At 53.4% G+C, this 25,162-nt stretch overlaps 1 protein-coding gene across 21 annotated transcripts in view; it reads left to right on the forward strand.

Annotated features, from left to right (window-relative positions):
* Window positions 1–35: 35 nt before the first annotated feature.
* Window positions 36–25,162, forward strand: part of Speg (striated muscle enriched protein kinase) — a 57,430-nt gene continuing 32,303 nt past the window's right edge. For 3 of the 21 annotated variants that reach the window (XM_039083887.2, XM_039083892.2, XM_039083893.2), the window contains exons 1-7: window positions 47–587; window positions 8,908–8,937; window positions 9,522–9,611; window positions 9,694–10,030; window positions 12,706–14,012; window positions 15,728–15,871; window positions 16,389–16,571. In XM_039083887.2, the coding sequence (XP_038939815.1) occupies window positions 194–587; window positions 8,908–8,937; window positions 9,522–9,611; window positions 9,694–10,030; window positions 12,706–14,012; window positions 15,728–15,871; window positions 16,389–16,571 (2,485 nt within the window). In that variant the 5' untranslated portion in view covers window positions 47–193. The other 18 variants (XM_063267417.1, XM_006245252.5, XM_063267414.1 and 15 more) reach the window with 18 other exon arrangements.

Below are 25,162 nucleotides of genomic sequence, written 5' to 3' on the forward strand. Positions count from 1 at the left end.
ATAGTCCCCGAGGCGCAATCGCCGGCCGCCCTGGTGACCTTCTGGGTAGCACAGGCCGAAAGCGGGCGGGCAGCAGGAAGGCCGGCCGCCGGCCCCATAGGACTCATCTCTTAAGGCACCATAACCCCTGGGGCGTCCCCCTGGCCTCCCAATTCTAACGTCCCTTGCCTCCCTAGTCCAGCTCATAGAGGCCATGCAAAAAGCCCGGGGTACGCGAGGCGAGGACGCCGGCACGAGGGCACCTCCTAGCCCCGGGGTGCCCCCGAAGAGAGCCAAGGTGGGGGCCGGCAGAGGGGTCCTCGTCACCGGGGCAGGGGCCGGGGCGCCGGTCTTCCTGCGGCCCCTGAAGAACGCGGCGGTGTGTGCGGGCAGTGATGTGCGGCTGCGGGTGGTTGTGAGCGGGACACCCGAGCCTAGCCTCAGTTGGTTCCGGGATGGGCAGCTCCTGCCTACACCGGTCCCAGAGCCCAGCTGCCTATGGCTGCGGAACTGCGGGGCACAGGACGCCGGCGTGTACAGCTGCAGCGCCCAGAATGAGCGGGGCAAGGCCTCCTGTGAGGCTGTGCTCACAGTGCTGGAGGTCAGAGGTAATGCGGAAGTGGGGCCTGCCTGGCAGGGCTGGGGGCACAGGGGTAGAGACGGCTGCCCAAGCTGTGCGATGCAGGTTGCAGTCCGTCACCATTTTCCCAGGTGCCCAGTTTTCCCAGCTGTGCTCATTCTGAAGGGCAGATCAACAGGGTAAGGCAAGGAAAATGTATCAAGGTAGAGATGCTTCCCACATGAAGGTCAGAGGTCAAGGGTCAGCAGTTGGTGGGTCTAACCTGAGACCCACACAGACCTCTCAGACAATAGTGCAAAAATCCTTCTAATCCAATAGAGAAAAGCCCCCTGGTGAGAATTACCCTCTTCTCCTCCAATGAAAGACTTGAGACCTACTGACCAGCCCCTCTCAGACGTATGCTTGTCTAAAAGACAGGCCAGTTCTCCTGTTCCAGGCCACATGGGAGGAGGATGGCCAGACCTTCTCTCTTCACCATCAACACTAGGACAAGGATGGTGTGGTCAGGACTAGGCAAAGAGGAAGAGATCAGATGTGTATGAACAGGACCCACGTGTCAGCAGATGGAACGGAGGCTTGACAAGAGAAGTGGCTGTTTGAGAACCCACATGTGTGTGTATGTGTGTGTTTGTATGTGTGTCTCGGGCATTTGTGAGTTGTGGGAGGCTCTGGACTCTCGTGGTGTTAATACAAACACACAGCATGAGGACAGCTGTGGGTGGTGTTGAAAGCCTGTGAAACCTCTCTCTCTTTTGAGGTTCCCATGTGAGTGTTCAGAAGACAGGGTAGCGGGATGTGTCGGGCTGGCTGGTGCCCTGGCTCTTGTGACGGTGGGGCTCTAGGCTGATGTACGGAGGCAGAAGAGGAGGGGCAGGAGCCTCGGTCTTGTAGGTGGTCCTGTGGTGGCTGTCGGGATGTCAGACCAGCTAGATTGACCTTGGGTCAATTTAGGTTTTGTTCAGTTTCTGACTCAAATGGTTCTCTACAGTCTTAGACCTACCAAACTTTGAGGAAAAAAGAATGGAATTCTGAGGGAGTAGATTTCATTTGGGGGAGATGGCAAAGAGCTAGGTGTGGGAGGGGCACTGCTTTGGCCATTTTCTAGAGAGACATCTCATTCAACTCTATGGTACAGTGTAAGGGTCAGTCTTTGGGATCTGGGGAGGAAGTCCAGGGATAAAGACCTTGGTGAGCAGAGAGGAAGAAGGTTGCATTGGAGTGCAGTAGGTGATGGAAGCCAGGCCTCGTCCCTATCAGTGTCTTCTCTCCCCAGTGTCACCCTACTCATTTCCTAGAGTCATCTTGTGGTCCCAGGGCCCAGTCCTGGCCTACGGTTGCCCAAGGACAGCTTCCAATTGGTCTAGAAGCTGCCAGTACAGACTACTATAGCCTGGGCCTGGGGGCTGGAGCATGTTTTGGAAAAATTCTGAGCTGAAGGAATAGATTCTTGTAGTTTTTAATCTATCTGTAGTCTGGAGTAACAGAAGCTGAAAACCAACTATAACTTAAAGATTAAGGTAGATAAACTAAGAACACAACTGGGAGGAAGGAGAGATGAGGCCAGGAAAGGAAGGGACAGAGGGAGAAAATGGTGGTCATGGTGCTTGTTAGCTGCAGAACAGGTCCACAGAGAACTGCAGCTTCAAGTACAGGTGAGAACAGTGTGGACCAGAGAGGAGGGAGGGCTGCCTGAGGAAAGGGCCAGTTATGGCGTATCAGGACTGAGCATCCTGTTTTGTGATCTTGGGCCTTTCTACTACTCAAGATGTTCTGGAAGAGGGAGAGCTGGAGGGAGGGAAGGAGAGGAGTGGGGTCATAGAATCAGTTGGCCGACCAGTGATCTGTGAGGATGCAGGCCTTCCCTCTGCCCCCCAGCGGGGCTGTTTCCTTGCCGCTTTTGAATCAGGGTGGTGTGCTAGGTAGGCATAGATAAGTGTTGACTGGATACATTTAGACCTAGGGGTACAGTGTCCTGGCTGGGGCTGTTTTGGTGAACCTCAGGTGTGGTGAAGGGCTCGGCGTGAAGAAAGGCCTTGAGTGCTGTGGGGCTTGGTTTAGTCTCTGACATTTGTTTTTGACCGGAAGAGAGAACTGAGCAGAAGCATGTCACCTTTGAGAACATGTCTGTTTTTCCAGTTACAAGAACAGTTCTGCCAGGGGATGAGGGTGGCTTTGGTGATGTTGGAGGGTTAACTGGATGAGTCTGGCTTCTTCTATTGCCCATCCTTCCTGTCCCTGTTCAGTGGTAGCTCTGGGTCCAGGGAAGCTGAGCCGGTAGCTTGGCATTGCTCAGACTTCATAGAAAACGCTCCTGTTTGGAGTCAACAGCACAAGGATACAAGGAACTCGAGGAAGCCAAAAAGGACCTGGCAGTTTTCTGGCCATGAATGTTTTCTGGCTGGGAGAGATGGGGTGATCTGAAGGTCCCTGGCACTTTAGAAGCTTGGGATGTTAGTTCAGGATGCAAGGGCATTGGCAAGACACTGGAAAATAAGTCCGAGCTGGGTGGGAGCTTTGTAAGACGGGAAAACACAGGTGGTAAAGGTAAAGGCATGAAATGGAAAATGAAGGAGGGAAAATGGCAGAGATTCAGGAGATTAAGGATAAAATCCTTAAATGTGTTAAGATGTGCTATCTTGTTTAATGCTTTAACCTTTCAGATTTCCTGATTACTGTTTGGTCTTTATTTTTTCTAAATATTTATTTATTTACTATGTATACATCATACAGCTTTCTGCCTGCATGTATGACTGCAGGCCAGAAGAGGATATTGGATCCTATTACACATGGTTGTGAGCCACCATGTGGTTGCTGGGAATCGAACTCAGGACCTCTGGAAGAGCAGTCAGTGCTCTTAACCACTGAGCCATCTCTCCAGCCTTGTTTGGACTTTATTAATATATGACAACTGGGATTCTAATTTGCCCAAGGTTGAATGGCTTGTTGGTGAGATAGCAGGGGTAGGTCTGGAAAGTCGGGTCTCTGAGTCTGGGTCCACATTGTCTGTCCAAAGAGAAAGGTGCAGGAAGAGGAAGCCAAGAGCTTCTCCTTTCTCCTATCGATATCTCGGCCCTCCTCCGCCTGCCTCTAGCACTCTCTCTGGACATCTCTTTGGTTTTTTTTTTTGTTTGTTTGTTTGTTTTGTTTTTCCGGAGCTGGGGACTGAACCCAGGGCCTTGCGCTTGCTAGGCAAGCGCTCTACCACTGAGCTAAATCCCCAACCCCTGGACATCTCTTTGGAAGCATCTGGCTCCCATCTTTGCATGGCTCCTCATCGAGTGACCAACAAGCAGTACCCTCAGATCAAAGAGCATGTGTGGCTTAAGAGGAAGCAGTGAGTACAGAGCAGCTGAGAGAAGGGGCAAGCAGGGGAAGCTGGTGTATATTAGTTGAAGCTTTGCAGCCTGGACCTGGAGAGTGTTTTTCAGAAAGGCTAACATTCAACAGATGGCAATGAACCATCCTGGCTACTTGAAGGCATGGAAGGGAGAAGTTAGAGTCAGGTAGACAGTTTAGGGCAGGAAGAAGAGGAATACACCAGGACCACCAGGAAGGACTACTCTATACTTACCATCGTTCCCACCTGGACTTGGAATGTCTGTACAAAAAGTCATGAGAAAATACCGTGGAACTGGAAATGGGATCAGTGTTGTAGGCCATGTGTGCATAGCACAGCAAGTGCCAATCAAAGAGAGGAGGCGGGGCCAGAGTGGAACCATAGAGGAAACCTGGGAGGGACAAGAGAGGAGCAGAGAGGCCTGCTTAAAGATCTGGGCGGAATGGGGGATAGTCACTCCTCCAACAGCTTCTTGGGAATGAGCTGGGGCACAACAGAGGAGGAAAGGCTGGATGAAAGCAGCTATTCCAGAAGATTCACCACCTGTTGTTTACTTCTCCTTATCTATCGCTCTTGAAGCTTTGTGATACATTCCTATGTTTATTAAGTGTCTCCTATGTACCAGTTATCTACCGTTTTAGGTGTTTGGGGTACATGACTCGGGGATGGGGGTGTGGAGAGTCAGAAACTATGACCTCTTGGAGATTAGTTTCTAGCAAGGAGAGACAGCCGATATGAGACACTATCCCCTGTACAGTCTGAGAGTAATAGAGCTGTGAGGAAGGGCAGAGAGAAGCCGAATGGAGGGAGGCTGAGGAAAGAAGAGTAATGTGTGCGGCTTAGAGGCTTAGAGGACATTCTGCCAAGAGACCAGGGCAGGCAGGGTCCTTTAGTGTTTTCCAGCTAAGGGGGATGCTCTCAGGGATGGCATGAGAAAGTAGCGGAGTAGACCAGATGGACAGCCATGAAGGAAACATGAGGGTTCAAGCTGTGAGCGAGCACCTTCCGTCTCAGTCCTTCAGGTTGCCGCACAGGCTCAGGGCAGGAACACAAGATCCTGCCAGCCGCTCTTCAAGCCCAGCTGTCCCATCACTCACGCCCGCTGCCCATTGGTTATTTTTGCTGTGGAATGTGCCAGCCCCTCGGATTCTCCTGGGGAACAGGGGCTCATGTTACCCCCCTCTATCCACTCAGCTCCTCCATCGGTGAGCTGCTGTGTTTGGGGGGGGGGTGTCTAGGGTCCTCTGGCTGGAACTAGTATGGATGGACAAGTGTCCTATCTCAGTGCACATCCTCAAACACGTGTTTCCATGTATACCATTGGCCACCGGTGGGCTGAGAGACAAGAACACCCATATGTAGCCAGAAGGTGGAGATGGGACCTTAAGCCCCTCAGATTGGGTGCCACATGTCTTCAAGCCCAGCACAGAAAGGTTAAAGTTGAGACCAACCCGGTCTACATAATGAGCTCCAGGCCTACCAGGGCTATAAAATGAGAACCTGTCTCAAAACAAAATAATGAGAATTAAAAAGGGGGTCTCAAGTGTAAACAACTACAGGAGCTACGGAGAAACAAACAAACAAAAAGAAATAGTAATTACATTTGAATATGAGTGTGTTATCTCACCGTAAACCCAACCGAATTCATTGGGTCTGTGTATTTATTTCAGTGCCAAGAGTTTAAAGCAATAAGGTCAGGAGACATACCAAAGAACTAGCATGCGGTTCTTTATGACATAATGGTCAATAACCCAGTCAGAGAGTCCAGGTTCCCTCAATGTATTAGCTTTGTGACCTGGGACAAGTAATGGCTTTGTGGGACAAGTAATTGCTTGTGGAGATTAAATGAGTTACTCACACAAAGTCCTCAACATCACTTATCTCCATACAGACCAGTACAGACCAGACTCAGTACAGTACTTATTGCTGTAGTCATAGCTGGGACTGACAGCACCCAGTGCATGCTGGGATGAGACCTGTAGGGATGCAAGTTCTCTTAGCCTCAGCCACTTGTCAGTTAAACAGGGGTGGAAATACTCTTAGGAGTTTCAGGCTCTTGCCTTTGTTTTGAATGTGCTGACATTTGTAAAGTGCCAGACCCTTGGTAAACGTTAATGAAACCTAGGTACATTATCGTTAGGAAAGGAAGCTGGAACTTTGTTTAGACACAGTGTGTGTGTGTGTGTTTGATGTTGAATAAGGTGGGTTGGGCAGTAGTGTTGGGGGGGGCGCACAGCAAAAATCTTGTAAGTAGCTCACTTCTGAGAACATGAATTGACTTTAATTATTAGGAATATCTATGAGCAACCTTCACTGACTTCGTGTGTGTGTGTGTTTGGATGGTTGGGTGGATGGATGGATGGATGGATGGATGGATGGATGGATGGATGGATGGATGGGAGGAGACATCACAGGAACATACAGAAATTAGAGCCAAAAGAGGCAAGCCCTTTTTAGAGGAGCCTGGATCCAAGACAGCCAGTAGTCCCAACCCAAGGACCTTTGCGCCGAGCATGACCTAGGCGCCCCCACCCGGTGCTGTACCCTGAGGTGAGTTGGGTGCTGTCTGACAGTGTGCTGTGTGCGCATGTTTGCGGAGTACGCCAGCGAAGATGCTGCTGACCTTCCATAGCCAGCCTGCAGGAGGAAAGGGGATGCGGCAAGGAGGCCTCTTCTCGCTACCTACGAAAGTGGCCTGAACCAAAGGCTACAGCACCCCTTTCTGTGCCTCAGTTTCCCCATGTGCCTGGGGCCCGAAAGGCAGATGTGGGGTGGGGGTACGGGCTCTCAGCGTCGGGAGGTGTTTCGTGGGAGAGCTGGAAAGCAGGCGAGTGCTGTCCCAGGGTGGGCAGAAGGGCTGGAAAAGGAAGGGTCGCCAGGTGGGGCGCAGGCTAGCGGAGGAAGGGCGGGCTCTGGGCGCCGCCGCCTTCGTCTTACCCCCACCCCAGCTCCGGAGGCCCGGCGGCTCCTTCCGCCACCCGCGCCGGCTCCTGCCCGCTCCCCAACTCGCCCCCGGCCCCGCCTCCGACTCCGCCCCGCCCCCGCCTGTCCCCTCCTCGCCCGGCCGCCGGCCCGGCCCCCTCCCCCGCCATGAAGAAGCTGTGGGTGAAGAAGCGTTTCCAGGTGAGGGCTCCGGGGGCGGGCGGCTCCGGGTGGGGGCAGGAAGGGCTGGGCGCCCCGAGGGAGGGCGGGTCACCGCGGCTGGGCCCAGGGGAGGGGGCGATGGAGTAGCGCTGGCCCCACCCCAGCCCTGCAGAGTGGGGGCGACGGGCCGGGCATGATCCTGGGGAGGGGGCGCCCTGGCCGGCTACTGGAAAGCGCAGGCCCCTCCCCGCGCTGAAGGGCAGAAGCCCCCCATCAACCTCAACCCCCTTGACCCCTTGAGGCCCCGGTTGCAGCCTCAGCACGTAGCGCCCACTGGCTGCTTTACCGTCTCACCCACATCCAGCCCTGGCTTCAGTCCCCGCCCGGCTTTTCCTGGGCCCCCCACTCTGCAGTCTTCGGTATTCCGGAGATCGTGAAAGCAAAGCGCATGGATCCGAGCCGAGCTCAATAAATTTCCCCAAGCTCTGTCCTCTACGTATTGGGGCCTCCTTCCTGCATTAGCGAGACGCTGGCTTTTGAGAAATAACTTTACCCTTTGCTAGCCCTATCCTGCCTGCTTGACACCTACCCCAGGTATCTGCCCTTCCCCGCAGTAGGAATCTGTGTCCTCGGCTCTCCATCTCTGTTAATTCTAGCGCCCCCACACCATCTTCCCTCAGTCACGCTGACTTCCTTGTCTCCTCCCCTGTATCTCTGGGCGTGCTGCTTTGACCCCAGGCTGAGTCTCTGTCCCTTAGGAAGTACTAGGGTTTGCTCTACCGCCTCTCTTCCTTCCCCGGTTCCTCCCCAGAGCCCAACTGGATACCCTAGAAGAAGGAGAGCTGAGCCATTTACGACTAGGACAACCTAGTGGCTCTGGTCTCTGTGCCCTGGCCCCGGGTGGAGTTCCTGTTTGATAATAGCAGATTGGAATGAGAGGCATATGGGCTCAGGAGCAAGCCTCCCCCTCAACAACTCATTCTGGCTTTTCTCTTTCAGAAAACCGGCCATTCCCGCCGGGCCTTTGGCCGACTTACCCATGGTGCGTGGACTTCTGGCTGCTTTCCCATGCCCACTTCTCTTTTTGGTCCATGTCCCTTCATGTGGCATTATGGCCCTGAAGATAGCCCATGAGATATGGAACCCCTCCCCATCTATCCACCCCCAAGAAGGACTATTATTCCCTGAAGAAAAGTCCTAGTATCTGGGAAGGGGCTCCTTAGCACATCCACCAAGGGCGTGGGCTCTCTGTTGTCCATCTGTGGGACCAAGTGCCATGTCTGGCAATGGTTACATGGCTGCTGCTTGTTTCGGTACTCAAAGGGAAACTGAGGCACAGAATATAATAGACTCTAGGATGCTGAAAACTGCCCAGGAATCTTTATTCCTAACCTAACCACAGCAATTATTATTATTATTATTATTATTATTATTATTATTATTATTAAGGACCATTCAGTAGTAGGGGAATTCTTGGGGGAAGATGGCTGCCACAGCCCAGTGCAGACAGGCAGAAATACGGTGCAAGCACTGTAGTAGAAGTTGGGACTGACTCCTAGTTAAGGAGGCAGCCCTGAGTCTGTGGCTGGGCGTGTGTGTGTGTGTGTGTGTGTGTGTGTGTGTGTGTGTGTGTGTGTGTGTGTGACTAGTGAGAGTATCGTGTGACTAGTGAGAGTATCAGTAAGTGCTAAGAGTACCAGAACGTCTGGGCAGTTGAGATGACAACCTAAGCATATGGCTCCCCAGTGCTGGTACATTCTGGGTGGGTCTCCCTCACCTCCCCATCCCAAAGAACATCTCTGGTATCCTTGGACAGTAGGGACCCTCATGCCTCCCTATGTCCTGCCTGCCTTCCGTGCCCCTTCCCACAAACACTCTGATAACTGTCTGTCCACATCTCTCTCCTGCTGCTCCTACGGAAGCGAAGTTTTCCGCTCCTGCAGAAAGCAGAGTTACGGTAGGAAGCTGGCTCCTGCCCTAACCCCTCATTCCCTTCCCCAACCCGGCCTGGGCTTCTCCTCACACTGTCTCAGTTATACCCTGATGCCTTCCGGCTGGTTTGGGGTTCAGGACAGCCTGGTCCTGCTGTTGGTTGCGAGCCTTGACAGTACAACTCTGAGGTGACTCCTTGTTCCTGGGATCCTGGAACCTAGACTTTTGAGCCCTGCTAGTTAGAGCCTTGCTATGTGGGGTGCTACTATTCAAGACCTAAAGCTATGGTGGACATGGAGAGGGTGGATGAGGCCCTGGTAAGCCATTGAGTGGGAGGGGGTGGTTTATTTGAAGGGGTCCATGGAAGTAAGGGTGAGCATCCGAGGATGAGTGGTCCAGAGATAGAGCCAGGGCACCAGCATGGGAGGAGCTACCTTAAGCATCCCAGGCTGGACAAGGGGATGTCAGATGCCGAAGAGAGTAGATGGGGTCCTGGAACTCTCCCTGTGGTTAAGATGGAAACTGCTGTGGGGGAGGCAGGAGGCGACTAGGGAAGAGTTGGAGGCGTAGGGAGGAGGTCCCTGCCCACACAGACCCCTTCTTATCCAGACTCGGAGACTGCTGAGGATGACATCAGCGATGTGCCGGGGACCCAGCGCCTGGAGCTTCGGGATGACAGGGCCTTCAGCACCCCCACGGGTGAGCTTTCTGGGTGCTTCAAGAGCAAGCAGACTGGCTTCCTACAAAGGTTGCCTCTGCCTCACTGTGCTCCTTTCTTTAGGGGGCTCTGACACCCTGGTGGGCACCTCCCTGGACACACCCCCGACCTCCGTGACAGGCACCTCAGAGGAGCAAGTGAGCTGGTGGGGCAGCGGGCAGACGGTCCTGGAGCAGGAAGCGGGCAGCGGGGGTGGCACCCGCCCCCTCCCAGGCAGCCCAAGGCAAGCACAGACAACCGGGGCCGGGCCACGGCACCTGGGGGTGGAGCCGCTGGTGCGGGCATCGCGAGCTAATCTGGTGGGCGCAAGCTGGGGGTCAGAGGATAGCCTTTCGGTGGCCAGTGACCTGTATGGCAGCGCGTTCAGTCTGTACAGAGGACGGGCGCTCTCGATCCACGTGTAAGTAATTGCTTCGCCTGGGTCCACACTGTCTCATCTCACCATGCTGTCCTGTGCGGCCCCATCACTGCTCCACCAGCCTCCACCCCAGTTTTCTCTGCCTCATCCATCTCTGTGCATTCCATTCCCCACTGCTTCCACTCCTAGCCTTGGCTACACTCTCTCCTCACACCACTCCCACCCACGGCCTCCTGCTCCCACCTGTGCTGGCTCACAGTGCGGTCTTCGTGGTCTTGTGGACCCCCCTCTGTCCCTTCCACGTCTCCTCTTAGAGCTCCAGTTTGCCAGGGCCCCTCTCCTGCCTCGCCCATGTAGGCTCCAGTTGTCCTAGGATCCCCCCCCTCAGAGGCCCCCTCCGTGCCTGCTGTCTCAGCAGCTGCTGCCTTTTCCTCTCCCTGCACATTCCTGTTCCCATGTGGGCCTTTTTCTGGGAGGAACAGAACCTTTCTGCACGGCAGCTCCCGGGAGAGCAGGAGAGAGCAGGGGAACGAGACAGCGCCCAGGAGAGAGAAGAGAGTGAGGTGGTCAGGGGCAGCTGGGGCAAGGGGCCTGTGGAGGAAGGTCGTGGGCTGTGGGGTGGCCGGGGGCTGAAAGATGAGGAGGGGGTGGAAAGAGGGAGCTGGGGTGGAGGGGGAGGGTTGGAGTAGCAGTGGTAGGGGGGTGTGATGATCTCTTGGACCACACCTGAGGATGGGTCCCTGGCCGATGTGGTAAGGGGATGCATGACACGTGGAGGTGTTGGAGTGAGGTATTGAAGCCATTTTTGGAGATTTGGGGGAAAGCAGAAATGGGGGGGCAATCTGCTATGCCAGAAGTGGGGAGTGGCTGATGATAGACTTGATGGGGTATTTGGGGAACTGAAAGGGGGCTTGATTGTGATGGGCGTAGGTGCTGGGTGGACATACGGAGAATAAGTAAGGGGCCCTAGTAGGTTGCTTAAGAGGGTGCTTAGAGTGGCTAGTGAAGAGCCGGCAAGAAGCCTTGGGTAGGGCAGGGGCCTTGGGAGCTCCTTGGCCTATCTTATTGCCGCTACCAGGCACTCCTTCCCAGCCTTTCTTTCCCAGGCCCCAGCCGGAGCCTGGAGTTGCTATGGCAACTTCAGAGGAACCCATTTCCTTAGTGATATCTATGGTACAGAGTCTGGCCCGGAGCTTGGAGCTGCCAGCAAGAGGTCTCCTCTGCCGTCCCCAATTTCTCTTCAGGCCTCACCCAGTTCCCAGAGTTCATTCCTTAAGGACTCTTGCCCTCCACCCCCACCCCAAGTAGACTGTCTCCTTGCTGGCGTCCCCACCCTTACCCCTTCCTTCTCTTCCAGGCAGGGGTGGGTCTACAGAGTGGGTGGTGACTCAGGTAGTCTAAAATATCCTTATATCGAAGCAGCCAAAGAACTTAGGCTCCTGGATGGTACTGTACTATTTCTTCTTTCCGTGTCCCCAGAAACCGAGGCAGTTGGACAGGAGCAAAGGCTTAGGGTTCACGATATCTGTCTTCTGTTCCTAGCACCAAGTCTTAGCTGCCACCTTGGGAGGGCACTGATTCTCTTTGAACCAGCCTCAAGTTTATTTATCTGTAAATAGAGACAGTATCAATTGTTCTGTTGAGGGACTTCTGTAAGGATTTTTTTTTCTTAAAAAAAAAAAAAAAGCCAGCCCAAATGCAAGTGAAGCCTTAATTCATGCCTGGCACACACTAAGTATTCATTGAGCATGCTCATGAGTTTCCAGCTCTCTCTAATATGTCAGGTATGATAACAGCTCTCGGAAACCTTTTCTTGCAAACCATCATGTATAACATGTCCTTTCCCCGTCCAGATAGGGGAAACTGAGGCCTAGCTCCTAGGCATCAAAACTCTGTTTGATGAGCTGGTACTTTAGGTTGACAGGCGTCTTCACGCCTCATCTCCCGCACCCTTTGCTCAGTCCCACTTGGTAGTTATTTCTGAGCAGGGCTAATTCTGAGGGAGGACTTCTGTGCTTCTCAGAAGGGTTTCCAAGGACTCAGATTTTTCCCCATGTGGGGTAGACAGAAGCCTATACCATGAGGAAATTGATCAAGACCTATGGGAATCTGGATATTCCATTCCCAGAGACCCCATGTGCTGTATGCATTGTTCAGCCAGTGTTTGGGAATGGACTCAGGAATCATCACAAGGATAGGATACGGGCCCCCCCTAAAGACTCTGCCTAGTTAGGAGGCAGTTGCTCAGTGTGAAGGACAAGTATCCTGTCCAGACTGGGTAGGGCTGCTGTGAGGACCAGTGTGGAGCAGGAATAAGTAGGAGGCACATTCCTGAGAGGAGCCCCTCCCCATCCAGCCCTTCTGTTTTCCGTTGCCATCTCATCTCTGGGTCCTCCTCAGCCATTCCTTTCTCCCCCTCAAGCTCAGTTCTTGCTGTGTCCCAGCTTCCAGGGCTTGGGGGAGGGGGCTGGCCAGAACCCCTGGGGCTGAGTCTGTATTTGGACCCAGCCAATAGCCCAGTCTTCTGGTGCATGAGCCGCTGGCCTTTCCCCAGCACCTGCTCTGGCTGTGCCCTCATGGGGGTGGGGCAGGAAAATCTGGCCCGTGTCACCCCAAGCCTGTCCAGCATGCCCCACTGCTCAAACCCTCTCGCAAGCTAGGGGTCTCAGAGGGAAGGCCTCCTGAGTCCTCCACCCCTCTCGGCCTTGGTTCTGCAGCAGCATTCCTCCGAGTGGATTGCGCAGAGAGGAGCCTGACCTTCAGCCTCAACCGGCCAGTGATGCCCTTCGTCCACGTCCTGCCCTTCCACCTCCCTCCAAGTCCGCTCTGCTTCCGCCACCATCTCCTCGGGTGGGTAAGAGGGCTCTGCCAGGATCTAGTGCCCAGCCCCCAGCTACTCCCACTTCGCCCCATCGGTGTACTCAGGAGCCCTCGCTGCCTGAGGACATCACCACCACCGAAGAGAAGCGAGGGAAAAAGCCTAAGTCATCGGGGCCGTCGCTGGCGGGCACAGTGGAGTCCCGGCCCCAGACGCCATTGAGCGAAGCTTCAGGTCGCCTGTCAGCACTGGGCCGTTCGCCCCGGCTGGTGCGCGCCGGCTCCCGCATCCTGGACAAGCTGCAGTTCTTCGAGGAGCGGCGCCGCAGCCTGGAGCGCAGCGACTCGCCGCCAGCGCCCCTGCGGCCCTGGGTGCCCCTGCGCAAGGCTCGCTCGCTGGAGCAGCCGAAGTCCGAGGGTGGCGCGGCGTGGGACACACCCGGGGCCTCTCAGGAGGAGCTGCGGTCACCTAGGGGCAGTGTGGCAGAGCGGCGTCGCCTGTTCCAACAAAAGGCGGCCTCTCTGGACGAGCGCACGCGACAACGCAGTGCAACCTCGGACCTCGAGCTCCGCTTCGCCCAGGAGCTGGGTCGCATCCGCCGATCTACGTCCCGGGAGGAGCTGGTGCGTTCGCACGAGTCCCTGCGTGCCACGCTGCAGCGCGCCCCATCCCCTCGAGAGCCCGGCGAGCCCCCACTCTTCTCCCGGCCCTCCATACCCAAGACCTCACGGGCTGTGAGCCCGGCTGCCACCCAGCCGCCTCCTCCCAGTGGCGCGGGCAAATCTGGGGACGAGACTGGGAGACCCCGAAGCAGAGGGCCGGTGGGCAGGACTGAACCGGGGGAAGGCCCACAGCAGGAGATCAAGCGTCGGGACCAATTCCCACTCACCCGGAGCAGAGCCATCCAGGAGTGCAGGAGCCCTGTGCCGCCCTTCACCGCGGATCCTCCAGAGAGCAGGACAAAAGCCCCCTCTGCTCGCAAGCGGGAACCCCCTGCCCAAGCCGTGCGCTTTCTGCCCTGGGCCACTCCGGGAGTGGAGGACTCTGTTCTGCCCCAAACCTTGGAGAAGAACAGAGCGGGACCTGAGGCTGAGAAAAGGCTTCGTAGAGGACCTGAGGAGGATGGTCCCTGGGGGGCCTGGGACCGTAGAGGGACCCGCAGCCAAGGCAAAGGTCGCCGTGCTCGGCCTACTTCCCCTGAGCTCGGTAAGAGCACAGAGAGAGCTGAGAATAATCCCCTGATACCGGTTGAGAGAGCTCAGGGAACAGTAAGACTGCTTGGAGGCTGAAGTCAGTTTTGCAGCTTCTATCATGGACACAGGCAGGGATTGGAGTAAAGGTGCCATGTTAGGTCTGCTTCTGATGGGGTGCAATGTGAGTGTGCTCAGTGAAGCAGTGGTGTAGGCACAGCCCGGGTGTCTGTTGTAGATCGGGAGGCCCGGACTGTTAGGCAGTGGGGCCAAGGACCAACAGCTGGAGGTGCTGGCTGGAACCTAAGGAGTACTCACGGCCTCTCACATCCATTTGTGGGAACCGGCAGTCTAAAATTCTTGAAAAAACCGGAAGCTTCCCTAACCCTTTACTCTGTCACCCCCACGCCCCAATTCCAATTTGTAGCCACGAAGGTCTGAGGCACACTCATCTTCTAGCCTGCCCTATCCCACCTTGCATCCTGCCTTACTGATTCCTATAATGAATGAGCAACACCACTGACAGAATGCTACCGTCCCCAACTGCCTGCTGCTTCCCCCCAGTGTGTCCCAGGGCCTGCCAGTACCTGCGTTATTGCACTGACCGCCTCGTAATTTGCTCCATCAAAATTATTTTTCACCTGTGTGTCAGCACCTCCAAGTCTTTAGGCATTTGTAGGCTCCCGTCCATCGTACATACCACGATTACCGGTGTTCCCACAACAGTGTCCAGATGTTGTGTCAAATAGGCCCATAGAGATGTTACCTCCTCTCTGTCTGCATACCAGCTGTACAAAGCACCGGATGCTACCCGGCTGCCTTCCCCATAACAAAGCTGAGGCTCAGAGAGATGGTCTCATTTGTTGAAGGTGATAAAGTTAAGAGAGCCAACCTGGGGTCCTCATTGTCCTTGTGGCTACCAACATTGTTCATTGTCTAGCTGATAGACTGTTAGAGGTAGAAGGAGGGAGGGAGAGCTCAATGGGAAAGCATTTGTCCAATACGCAAGAGGCTCTGAGCTCAACCTCCAGCATACATTTAGAAGATGCCCAGCAAGATTCACAGAAGTGTGGTCTTCAACTCTTTGTGTGTACTAAGCAGGCACCTATCTTATTTCCTGTTGTGTTCCTGGTTCTCTGTGCCTGGTGAAGCATAGCGTTACTGTCTGCTGAAGGGACAGAGTCAAAGCTGATTCTCCTAAGACTACCAGATCTCTCTACCACTGCCTCTTCAGGGAATCTGGTGGCCTTACATGTTTGACTATTTCCCCACCTCTACCAGCCACATTTCCCTGTAAACCTAGGATTGCTATTTAGGTCTTAGTAGCTTGTTTGCTGTCCATGGGTGCTTAGAGAGTCTTGTGGACCCTAGAGTGCTTTCCAAGATCTGCCAGGACATACAAAATGGCCAATTCATGTGAAGACACCCACTGCATATACCACTGCCCTCCAGTGCCAGCAGTAACTGGGAGTAAAGTGTCTGCCACCCTGTTCGGATTAAGAACATTTGCTCTGGCTTTCCCTTCCTTTGTCTCAGGATATTCAAGAGAGAGAGAGAGAGAGGCCTTTGCTTCACGAAGACCCTGCCTTTTAGAAACTCTTCATGTTGGGTTTTGGTTTTCTAGGATTCTTTACTGCCAACATCCCCTCTCTCCAGAAATGTCTGCCACCCAATACCCCCACAAGTCTTATGTCCCCTTACCCTCTCTACCTCTCCTCCTGTGTCTGGCAGAGTCCTCGGACGACTCCTATGTGTCCGCTGGGGAAGAGCCCCTGGAGGCACCAGTGTTTGAGATACCCCTGCAGAACATGGTGGTGGCGCCAGGAGCTGATGTACTACTTAAGTGTATCATCACCGCCAACCCCCCACCCCAAGGTGAGCTGCAGGGAGAGCTGAAGGCTGGTGGGTTGTGGTGGGGAATATGTGGTATGGGGACAGGATAGGTTTCCTGGAATCCTCTTACGGCATCATAGAGAAGAGGAAAACTGTCCGTCCATAGGGCTACCCTGACTCTGGCATATTTTGGAAGATTCTCCCCTATTTCCCCAGCTCAGGGGTAAGGCAGCCTGAGCTTCTGGAGTGAGGGCAGATTCCTCAAAATTCCCCAAAGGGGAGAAGGCTGAAGATGTACTTCGTTGGCAGAGTGCTTGCCTAGCATACACATGGTTCTGAGTTCGCCCTACACCACTGCATGATACGGTGGAGCATCCTTAATCCCAGCTACATAGTCAGCCTGGGCCCCATGAGACCCTGTCTCAATTAAAAAATTATAAAAAAAAATATTGGAATGGAAAAGCAATAAACTGAGCTCCTGTGGGGTGGGGGCAAGGATGAGAGTTCCCAGCAAAGCCTTTGTGGCCATGGTAAGCTGGTTCTTCCTCCTTCACCACAGTGTCCTGGAAAAAGGATGGGTCCGTGTTACACAGTGAGGGTCGTCTTCTCATCCGGGCTGAAGGTGAACGGCACACACTGCTACTTAGAGAGGCCCAGGCTGCTGATGCTGGGAGCTACACAGCCACTGCCACCAACGAACTGGGCCAGGCTAGCTGTGCTTCTTCTCTGGCCGTGAGACCTGGTAGGGAGCCTTCCAGAGGGGGTTCAGGTTGGGGTGAGCTGTGGATTCTTCCTGGTGAACGTGAGGGTGTAGGTTCCGAGTCCTGGCTTCCTGGTGTGCACAGTTCTTCCTCATGCTGGGTCTGACTCTCTGGAGGAAGGAGTTTATGTGATCCTAGACTCAGGACAGGGGTCCCCTAATCCAGAAAAAAATCCATGAGGTTGGCAAAATCCATCTTTGAACATCCTAAAGAGCAGTGGTTCTCAGCCTTCCTGAGGTTGCCACCCTTTAATATACCTCATGATGTGGCGATGCCCCCAATGTTATTTCTGTCGCTACTTCACAACCATAATTTGCTACTGTATGAATCATAATGTAAATGTCTATGTTTTCTGATGGTCTTAGGCTACCCTGTAAAAGAACAACTAGACCTCAAAGGGATTGGGACCCACAGGTTGAAAACCACTGCTATAAGCGGTATCTCTGAATGGCGTCTGGTGGAAAGGTCAATCGTCTTTGCATCTATGAGAAAGAGAATGATTTAGTTCAAGGGATTTAAGAGGCACCAAGAGCTTCTGAGATCCACTTCTTCCTAGGACAAGGAGAAAATAGAAGTAACAAAAAGAGCCATGTTCTGTATCTGTTCTCATTGGATCTCCGGCCCTACAGAGGCAGCACTGAGAATACCCCTCGGTGTTGGCCATGCTGAGGCTGTCCCATCTGTTCTTTATGAGGGCCGTCACTTGGTGCCAGACTACTTCCTCTGAGTCTCAGCCCAGTATCTCACTGGTTCACGTAGGGCTGGACCAGTATCTATGTGCCTGGCAGTTCTAGTCATTTTAGTGGTTACTCTAACAATGTGGTGACCTTGGGTAGTGGGGAGGGGGATGGGCAAGGTGTTGAAGCAAGAAAAGATGATGGTGAAACCCACAGATGTTACCAAATGGATGTTTCCAATGGGTGTCCAAACTCTCTAGGAGGCCAGAGCTTGGGGAACAGTGATCTGGCGTGCTTGATCCGAAGCTACGGGGCCCTGGAGGAGGCTAGGAGGCAGCACGTCTCGTGCTCTGCCTTTCTTTCACTCAGTGTTGCAGAGACAGGCTCGGAGCCCATGGATACACATGCCAGAGCCTCAGCCTTTAACGCATTCCCAATTTAGGAGTTCTTGGTGGGCTCCGGTATCAGCCTTTGGGCTGTGTTAGCTCCTTTGGTGGCATGTCTGACCTGTGGTCTTTTTCCTTCATTCCACATCCCTCCCTGGAGATCTTTGAGGCTTTCTCCTCTCTCCCCACTCTCCCACTAGGCTGAATCATGTCCACCCGTCCACTTCCTGCCTCCTTCTTTCCATCAGCTCTGGGCTTTCCTGCCTCCTTCCTTCCATCACCTCTGGGATCTGGCCTCTGACTCAGCTCCCAGCTCTCCTAGGGGCCCCAGGCCTGGCTCCAGAATTCCAGTCAATACCTGGCTTGGGCTGAGAGCTGGCAAGGGGGGAGGGTATGAGGTGCCCCAGTCCTGGCTGCTGGCCACCTGGGAACCATGTAAGGTTTGGAAAGCAGCTCTGGGCACGGCAGCTGTCAGCACTTGACTGGGAGCTCTGTGTCTGCCACGTTGAGTCTCCCGAGCTTTGGTTCCCTCATTTGTAAACCAGAGATAATTATACCATCCTCTCGGATGGGAGCGAATGTGCGAATGAGCTTTATGGACTGTAAAGCTGTAGACAAATGTTAGTTGTTAGCGTTTGAGAGCAATGCTGTGCACATGAGCTCAGCTTTCCGTGAGGATCCGGAAAGTGCCCTGTCCTTCCCTGCCCTTTTCTTCATACCGGCTGTGCCTTGGGGATTCCACTCCTGCTCTTCCAGAGCCCTCTGCCGTCTAGACCCTCCATGCCCTCCAGCCCCTGGGTCCTCAGTGCATCATGGCTCCGGTGCCTGCTTCACCCTGGGCAGCCAGAAAACTTCCGTCGTGTCATTAGGCATAGCAAGCATCACAACAGGCCTCATACATCAGACTGGCTCCAGGGCCCAAGAGGCTGGCAGGCAGGTCCAGACTCTGCACTGGCTGTGGAGCGAGCTGACTTTCTTACCCTACAAGGCACTGTTTGGTCTCGAGTGGTTGGATGGAGGCCACGAGGCCCAGAGAGGAGCTGGAGCGGGCAGAACCACTGGGGCAAAGACATGGACAATAGAGGGGGTCCCAGACCATGTGTCCATAGGTAGTGATGATGGGGTCGTCTGGCCATGGGAGCACAGGGAGTATGTGGAGGGAAATGGCACTGTCTTGTGGGAAGACAATTCTACTGAGCCACTGACTTTACTTACGACCTCCCCTACCCTTGTACCCAGGGCCATGGAAACCAGGCTGGATGCCCACCGGGGGTAATCATCCCATCAGAGCCTGCTTTTGAAAACCCACAAGTGTCAATTCTTGGTTGGGGACGACAGTAGCCAGGACCCAGGCAACTAGAGAATACAGCCATTGGCCTGGGGAGGGAGGCTTGCCCGAGCCCTGAGCCAACTTCACCCACTGGGTAACTCTAAGTGGGGTTTAGATGGAGGGGGTCTCTGGAGTGTGAGGTGAGTGCCTAACTGAAGGGAAGCTTCTGATAGCTGCCACATCTGTCCCATAGCCTCCATTGAGTGCCTACTGATGCAGGCACCCTGTCTCTGAGCATTTGCTTCTGTTAGCGGAGTAACATGTACCTTTTCCCCCCCAAAATCTGTCCATGTCTCTTTCCTTGGGCTCCATTGAGTCCTGTATGTGTGCATGGCGCATGTGTCCAGTTGGATGGAGCTATATATGTGTGTCGCACATGCATGTGGTATTCCTATGTTACAGATGAAAAAAAAAATATGATCCATAGCCAGGCCAGGCCAGCAGCCTGGGAATCTACCTGTGAATATTATTAGCATTAGCAATAAGTGATATAGCAGTGGAAATTACTTACTCAAGTAACACATTAATGTGTGTCTTGGATACAAATAACAACTCTTTGGTGAGTGCTTCCTAAGTGCTAGGCCCACCGTGGATCACATAAGTAACGTCTAACTGAACTCTCTGAAGTAGGTTCTGTTGTTGTGTCCCTGTCACTCACTAGTAAGGTAACTGAGACTAGGGAGTGTTAGCAAAGTGTTCCAGGGCCACACCCCTCCCCATAACCAGCGAGGCGTTCTGCGTCTGTACCGCACCGTGCGGCGCACCAGTCGCACACCGCATGCAGCATTCGAAAGTGGCTAGTCCATTAGGGACTTCAGTGTTCGCACGATGTCACCTGATTCGTCGTGCATGTTAGTGGCCTCAGCTGCTAGCTCCCCTCACCTCAGGATACTAAGCTAGGGCAGTGGGTGGCTAAACATCTCTAACCACTACACTGTACAGCCCCTTCCCTGCCACTCTGAAGAGATTGGGGCCAAGGTATTCCCTGAGATTGTGGGGAGGAGATTGTCCAGGCCTCTATGAGTAGCCTGATTTGGGGAGGAGGTGTCTGTCTCCTCTCCTGACTCTCCACTGTCCTGTGTTGCCCTGGTCCTGTTTCCTGATGCTCTTGGGTCCTTTTCACTGTAAGCTCTGGCACGAGGTGGAGGAAGGAGGCTCAGAATGCTTGATCCTTCTGCCTGCATGCCTCATGTGTTTGAACACAGACAGACAGACAAACACACACACACACATGCGTGCGTGCACGCACGCACACATGCACGCTTGCTTTCTTTCTTTCTTTCTTTCTTTCTTCCTTCCTTCCTTCCTTCCTTCCTTCCTTTCTTTCTTTCTTTCTTGTCTGTCATGTAAGCATCATCTTAATGGATGAGTGATGTGCTCAGTAAGACCGGTGAGGTTCTAAGAGGGTGGAGAATTGCCCTCCAGTATTTGGACCAGGAGAGTGCATTCATCGTGACTTACCTTAGTCTTAAAGATTTCCATGAACTTGTTAGGAAAGAGACTATTTATTGGGCAACATGAAGGCAAAAGGAAAAGAAGAAATATGTGCCACCAACCTCTACCTCCTTCTCTTGGTCTGGATCCTAGGCCACCAAATGCATGGTTTCAGGTTCTTCCCTAGCAATGGCAGTGACCACTGAGAGAACACCACACAGCCCCTGTTATCCATTTCAGTGGCATCTGGACATTTGAGAAAGCAGGTCTTCTCATCCAGACTCAGGCCTCCCTCCCTGTTCCCAACTGTCAGCATCAGGGGTACCTGTAGGCCTTCTCCCCAAGGCTGTCACTTAAAATGGAGCTTATCTGTGACCCAGAAGAATGTCACCTAATTTAGTATGGATACAAACAGCTTACCTGACCCAGAGCAATCCAGCATAGTCATATGTGAGAAATTCAACACTTGCCCGGCTGGGTCAGGCTGACCAAGTGAAATTCTCACCAGCGTTTCATACATTTAAAACTAAACTTGAAACATTCTCAGCAGTGTTTCTTCTTGCCCCAGGGAGTTCTGGGGAGATTGTCATGACAACACGTTGAGACAAGTCCCACCTCCAAGCCCAGCCCTTCTTTCTCCTTACTTCTTCTCTGGTGATCACTGTGGCAGCCATTTTTAAAAGGGACTGTGCGGGACCTAACAAGGCAGCACATTTGGCTGACAAAGGTGAAGACCTGGTCACCTGGAAGTACTAGCTAGTCCCCAGCCCATTCTTCCTTCCCCACAAACCATGTGGGGCTCTCTTTGGCCTTCAGAGAGAAGGCCAGTTCTTCAGTGGGCCTCCACCTTCTACACAGTAGAGCATAGGTCTCTCTGGGTGGAGACAGGTGACAAGAGATTCCTGGTCTCACATGGTGTTCTCTCTCTCTCTCTCTCTCTCTCTCTCTCTCTCTCTCTCTCTCTCTCTCTGTCTCTCTCTCCCTCCCTCCCCCACCCTTTCTCTCTCAACAGGGTTTCCCTGTGTAGCCCTGGCTGTTCTAGAACTCACTCTAGAGACCAGGCTGGCCTCAAACTCATAGAGAGCTGCCTGCCTCTGCCTCTCAAGCACTTGGATTAAAGGTGTGTGCCCCCACGCTGGGTCCTGTTACCACTTTCTTAGTTTGTCATCCATGTCCATTCCTAAACAGGCTGCAGGCCTCTTAGTCTACATTTTCTGCCTCACATAGTTTGTTTGCCTTAGTTTTTCTAAAACAAGCTCTAATTTAAATACCACATCTTCCTTCATTCGCAGAGCCAAGAGTCACACACACACACACACACACACACACACACACACACACGGCCTTTATTGACTTCTCCCTTGGCACTCATCCCCTTTCCTGCTCACTATTCCACTATTCTTCCCAAATATATCTGGCTACTCTTTTTTTTTTGGAGATGAGGACCAAACCCAGGACCTTGTGCTTGCTAGGCAAGCGCTCTACCACTGAGCTAAACCCCCAAACCCCCTGGCTACTCTTTCCTATCAAGTCAAAGTCCCCTGACTACATGGCTGTCTTTTCCATACCTTGGCCCTTGAGGCCATGCCTGGAGACACTACTAGATAGATTAGAGGCTGTGTGGACCACAGGACTTGGGGATGAGGGGAAAGGACTGAGAGAAGTGCTGTCCAGAGAGTTCAAGCCATGGAAACTCCCTGAGTAACCTATGGATGCTGGGGAGGACACCCAGGGTAATACGGCTCTGTCTGAGAGGGGAGGTTGAGATGGCAGAAGAAATCACAGAGGTGTGGGCCCCTAAGTCTTCAAAAGCATCAGCAACCTTAAGACTGTGCCAGATATACAGACCGCTGCTGTATCCGGTGACCCAAACCTGCAATCCTAGCTACGGTGGAGGCTGAGATCATAATTTGCCAGGGATATAGAGTGAGCTTAAGGCCACCCTAAGAGACATAACGAGACTTTGTCTCGAAATTTAAAAACAGAAGCCTAGCTCAGTGGAAAGTCTGCATAGAATATGTGAGGCCCTAAATTCAATTCCCAGTACTGAGAAACGAATGATTCAAACAGATACATCAGCCCAAGTCCAGACTATAAATCAGGGACTACAGGGGATGGGCCCAGATGGCCATAGCCCAAGAAACTCTCCAGGCAATTCCAGTGCTCAGCAAACTTTGAAAACCAACCAACCAAACTGGCCAGTGGTAGCACATGCTTTTAATCCCAGCCCTCAGGAGGCAGAGGCAGGGAGATCGCTGAGTTCAAGTCCAGTCTGGTCTACAGGTTGAGTTCCAGGATAGCCAGGGCTACACAGAGATACCCTGTCTCAAAAATAAAACCAACAGAGAAACAAAAAGCCCAACTGCACAAGAAGCATTTTGAAAAACAAAAACCAAAAACCAAATGTTTGAAATCACTGGCATGGAGTCGAAGATCTAGCTCAAATTAGGAAGCCAGCTGCGGTTATTGGAAACGCAAGGGCTGTAGAACAAGACTTAGCCCTGCTCTGAAGTTGAATGGCCAAGAGCTGTGAGAGTCAGAGAAATCACCTCTTAGAGTTCCATTCTCCTGTGAGGATTTGCCTAGGTCTCAAAACTTTCATGTGCCTAGGAATCTCTAGAGGGCTTTTGAAAAAAAATTACAGTTTTTGACTCCTCACTTCAGAAAATCAATTCTGTGGGCTGGATAAGGTCTAAGTATCTGTATTTCAAAGTAAGTCCCAAGTGGTACCCATGTGGGCGGTTCAAGCATCATTCACACAGTCCTGATGTAGAGGGCCTTGGGTGATGCTATCTGTGTGCTAGATACTGGGTGGCCGCAGATGCTGTGTCTGTAGTGAAGAGACTACAGACAGCTGGGATGTTAGGCCTGACTGGATGCACTGGCCTGGGGGAGTTCCTGCTTGTGGGCTTTCTATTGCCAGTTCTTATTGAATGATACCAGCCTGAAAGAGCTGTCCAAAGGGCAGCTATATGAATAGAGTCAGCTCATTGAGAGCTGGGTCAAAAGTGGTCCTGTAATGGGAAGGTTTGGGAGAAAAAGCACCCTGTGCCCTTGCTGGTGTTATCTCCCATCATGAAATCTGGGTTTGTACATGGATCAGGCTTGGAATGCAACAAAAATGTTTACAAAGTTGCTTTTGCCCATGAGGTCAGCACAGTTTGGGATTCTACAGCTTGGTGACGTACTTTGGGGTTATGGAGGAACAGAGACCACTTCTTTTCTCAGAGAGTACTCATCCGTACTTCTCTGGAACCTGAGCCTGCAGCCTGGCAAGCAATCTGGCCAAGAGGCTTGCCCTAGACTTGCTGCTCTATGACTGGCTAGCACCTAGGTGCTATTTCCCTGCTGGCCACCAGGGGTCTCTAAAACATGCAAAGACCTTTGGCAATCAGAGTTCAATCTTTGCCCCGCCCTCCTTTCCTTAGCCTAGGAGCTGCCTCAGCACTGTCCAGCCTGGAGGTGACCCTGGAGCCAGGAATCTAAACTCTGTAGAGGGAAATGAGTCCCCCCTTCCAAGGGTTGTGCCTATGACATCAGTATCAGCTGGCGGCCACGCCTCTAGCCACAAATGCCATTCTGATTTCTCTCTCCTCCCCAACCTTGAGACAGTCAGCCTGAGAGTGGGCTGTCCTCTTGGCCCCCAGATGTCTTCATCACTAGTACTGCTGGGGAACACAGGTCATAGCTTGAGAATGTGGCCCTGGGTGGAGTGAGGGGATAGAGGAGGGAGAGTGACTTGTGGCCTCAGCTCAACACCTCTGCCTCTGTTCTTTCCAAGCCCCTCCCCCCACCCGCTGGGTGCGAATGGATGCTGGTGAGGACTGACCATTGGTGAGGGGTGGCCCACACTTTCCTAGTTTGGGTCCCTGGTGCACTGATGGGTGAAGGGCAGTTTGCCAGCAGGGATCCAGTAGACCCCATAGTTGAGCCGGATGCAGGCCTGTGTCCTGAAGTACCTGCTCTCCTGGACTTGCCTAGTGCAGGACCTGGGGGGTTGCAGCCATGCATTGTTTCCTTAGGCTGACAAGGGACAAATCTGGGAAGGAGGGTCAAAGCCCTGACAGTTCTTTGGTTCTCTGTGTCTGAAAGAGCTGGTTGTGGCTTGTTCTAGGGTTTAAGGCTGGCTAGTTAGGTATTCCCAGGTCAGGAATCTTGTTGGTTTGGGCAAAGCATGATGCTTCCTATAGTGTATCGTCAACACTTACAGCCCAGGCAGGGATATTAAATGCCTCAGTGCAGTGCCATCCCACCCTTATGCCCCTCTGAAGACTGGGGTGCCCACACCTGGAGTCCAGGCCCTACTGATGGGCTCAGCTCTTGTCAGTGTCCCAAGCTGTAAGGAGAGGAAAGGCAGACAGCCGGCTGCTTGGAATGAGCCGAGGCTAAATTCAGCTGGTCTGGGCTCTGCCCCTCCCCCATTCTCATTCCACCACTCCAGGGGCTGCTCCCATGGTCTCAGCAGGCACCACCTTCCCAGCCAGCGCCTGCCTGCTGCCCGGTCTCTTGCTGGCCACCCCCACCTACTCCCCCCTTCCCAGGCTCACTTCCCCTCCCCCAGGGCTGGCTCAGTGCGGGGCCTCAGCTGGGTCAGCGAGTGAGTGGGGCTGGGCAGGCTGATCGCCTGTTCCCTGGGGAGCTAAGGCCAGTGGGCAGTGGGCAAGAGGGCCTGGTGCCAAGGCAGAGACTTAAGGAAGGTGCAGACGGGGTCCGTTTGCACAGCCTCAGGGTGAGTTGGGGTGCAA

Source organism: Rattus norvegicus, chromosome 9 (assembly GCF_036323735.1).
Source record: "Rattus norvegicus strain BN/NHsdMcwi chromosome 9, GRCr8, whole genome shotgun sequence".
Classification (NCBI taxonomy): Eukaryota; Metazoa; Chordata; class Mammalia; order Rodentia; family Muridae; genus Rattus; species Rattus norvegicus.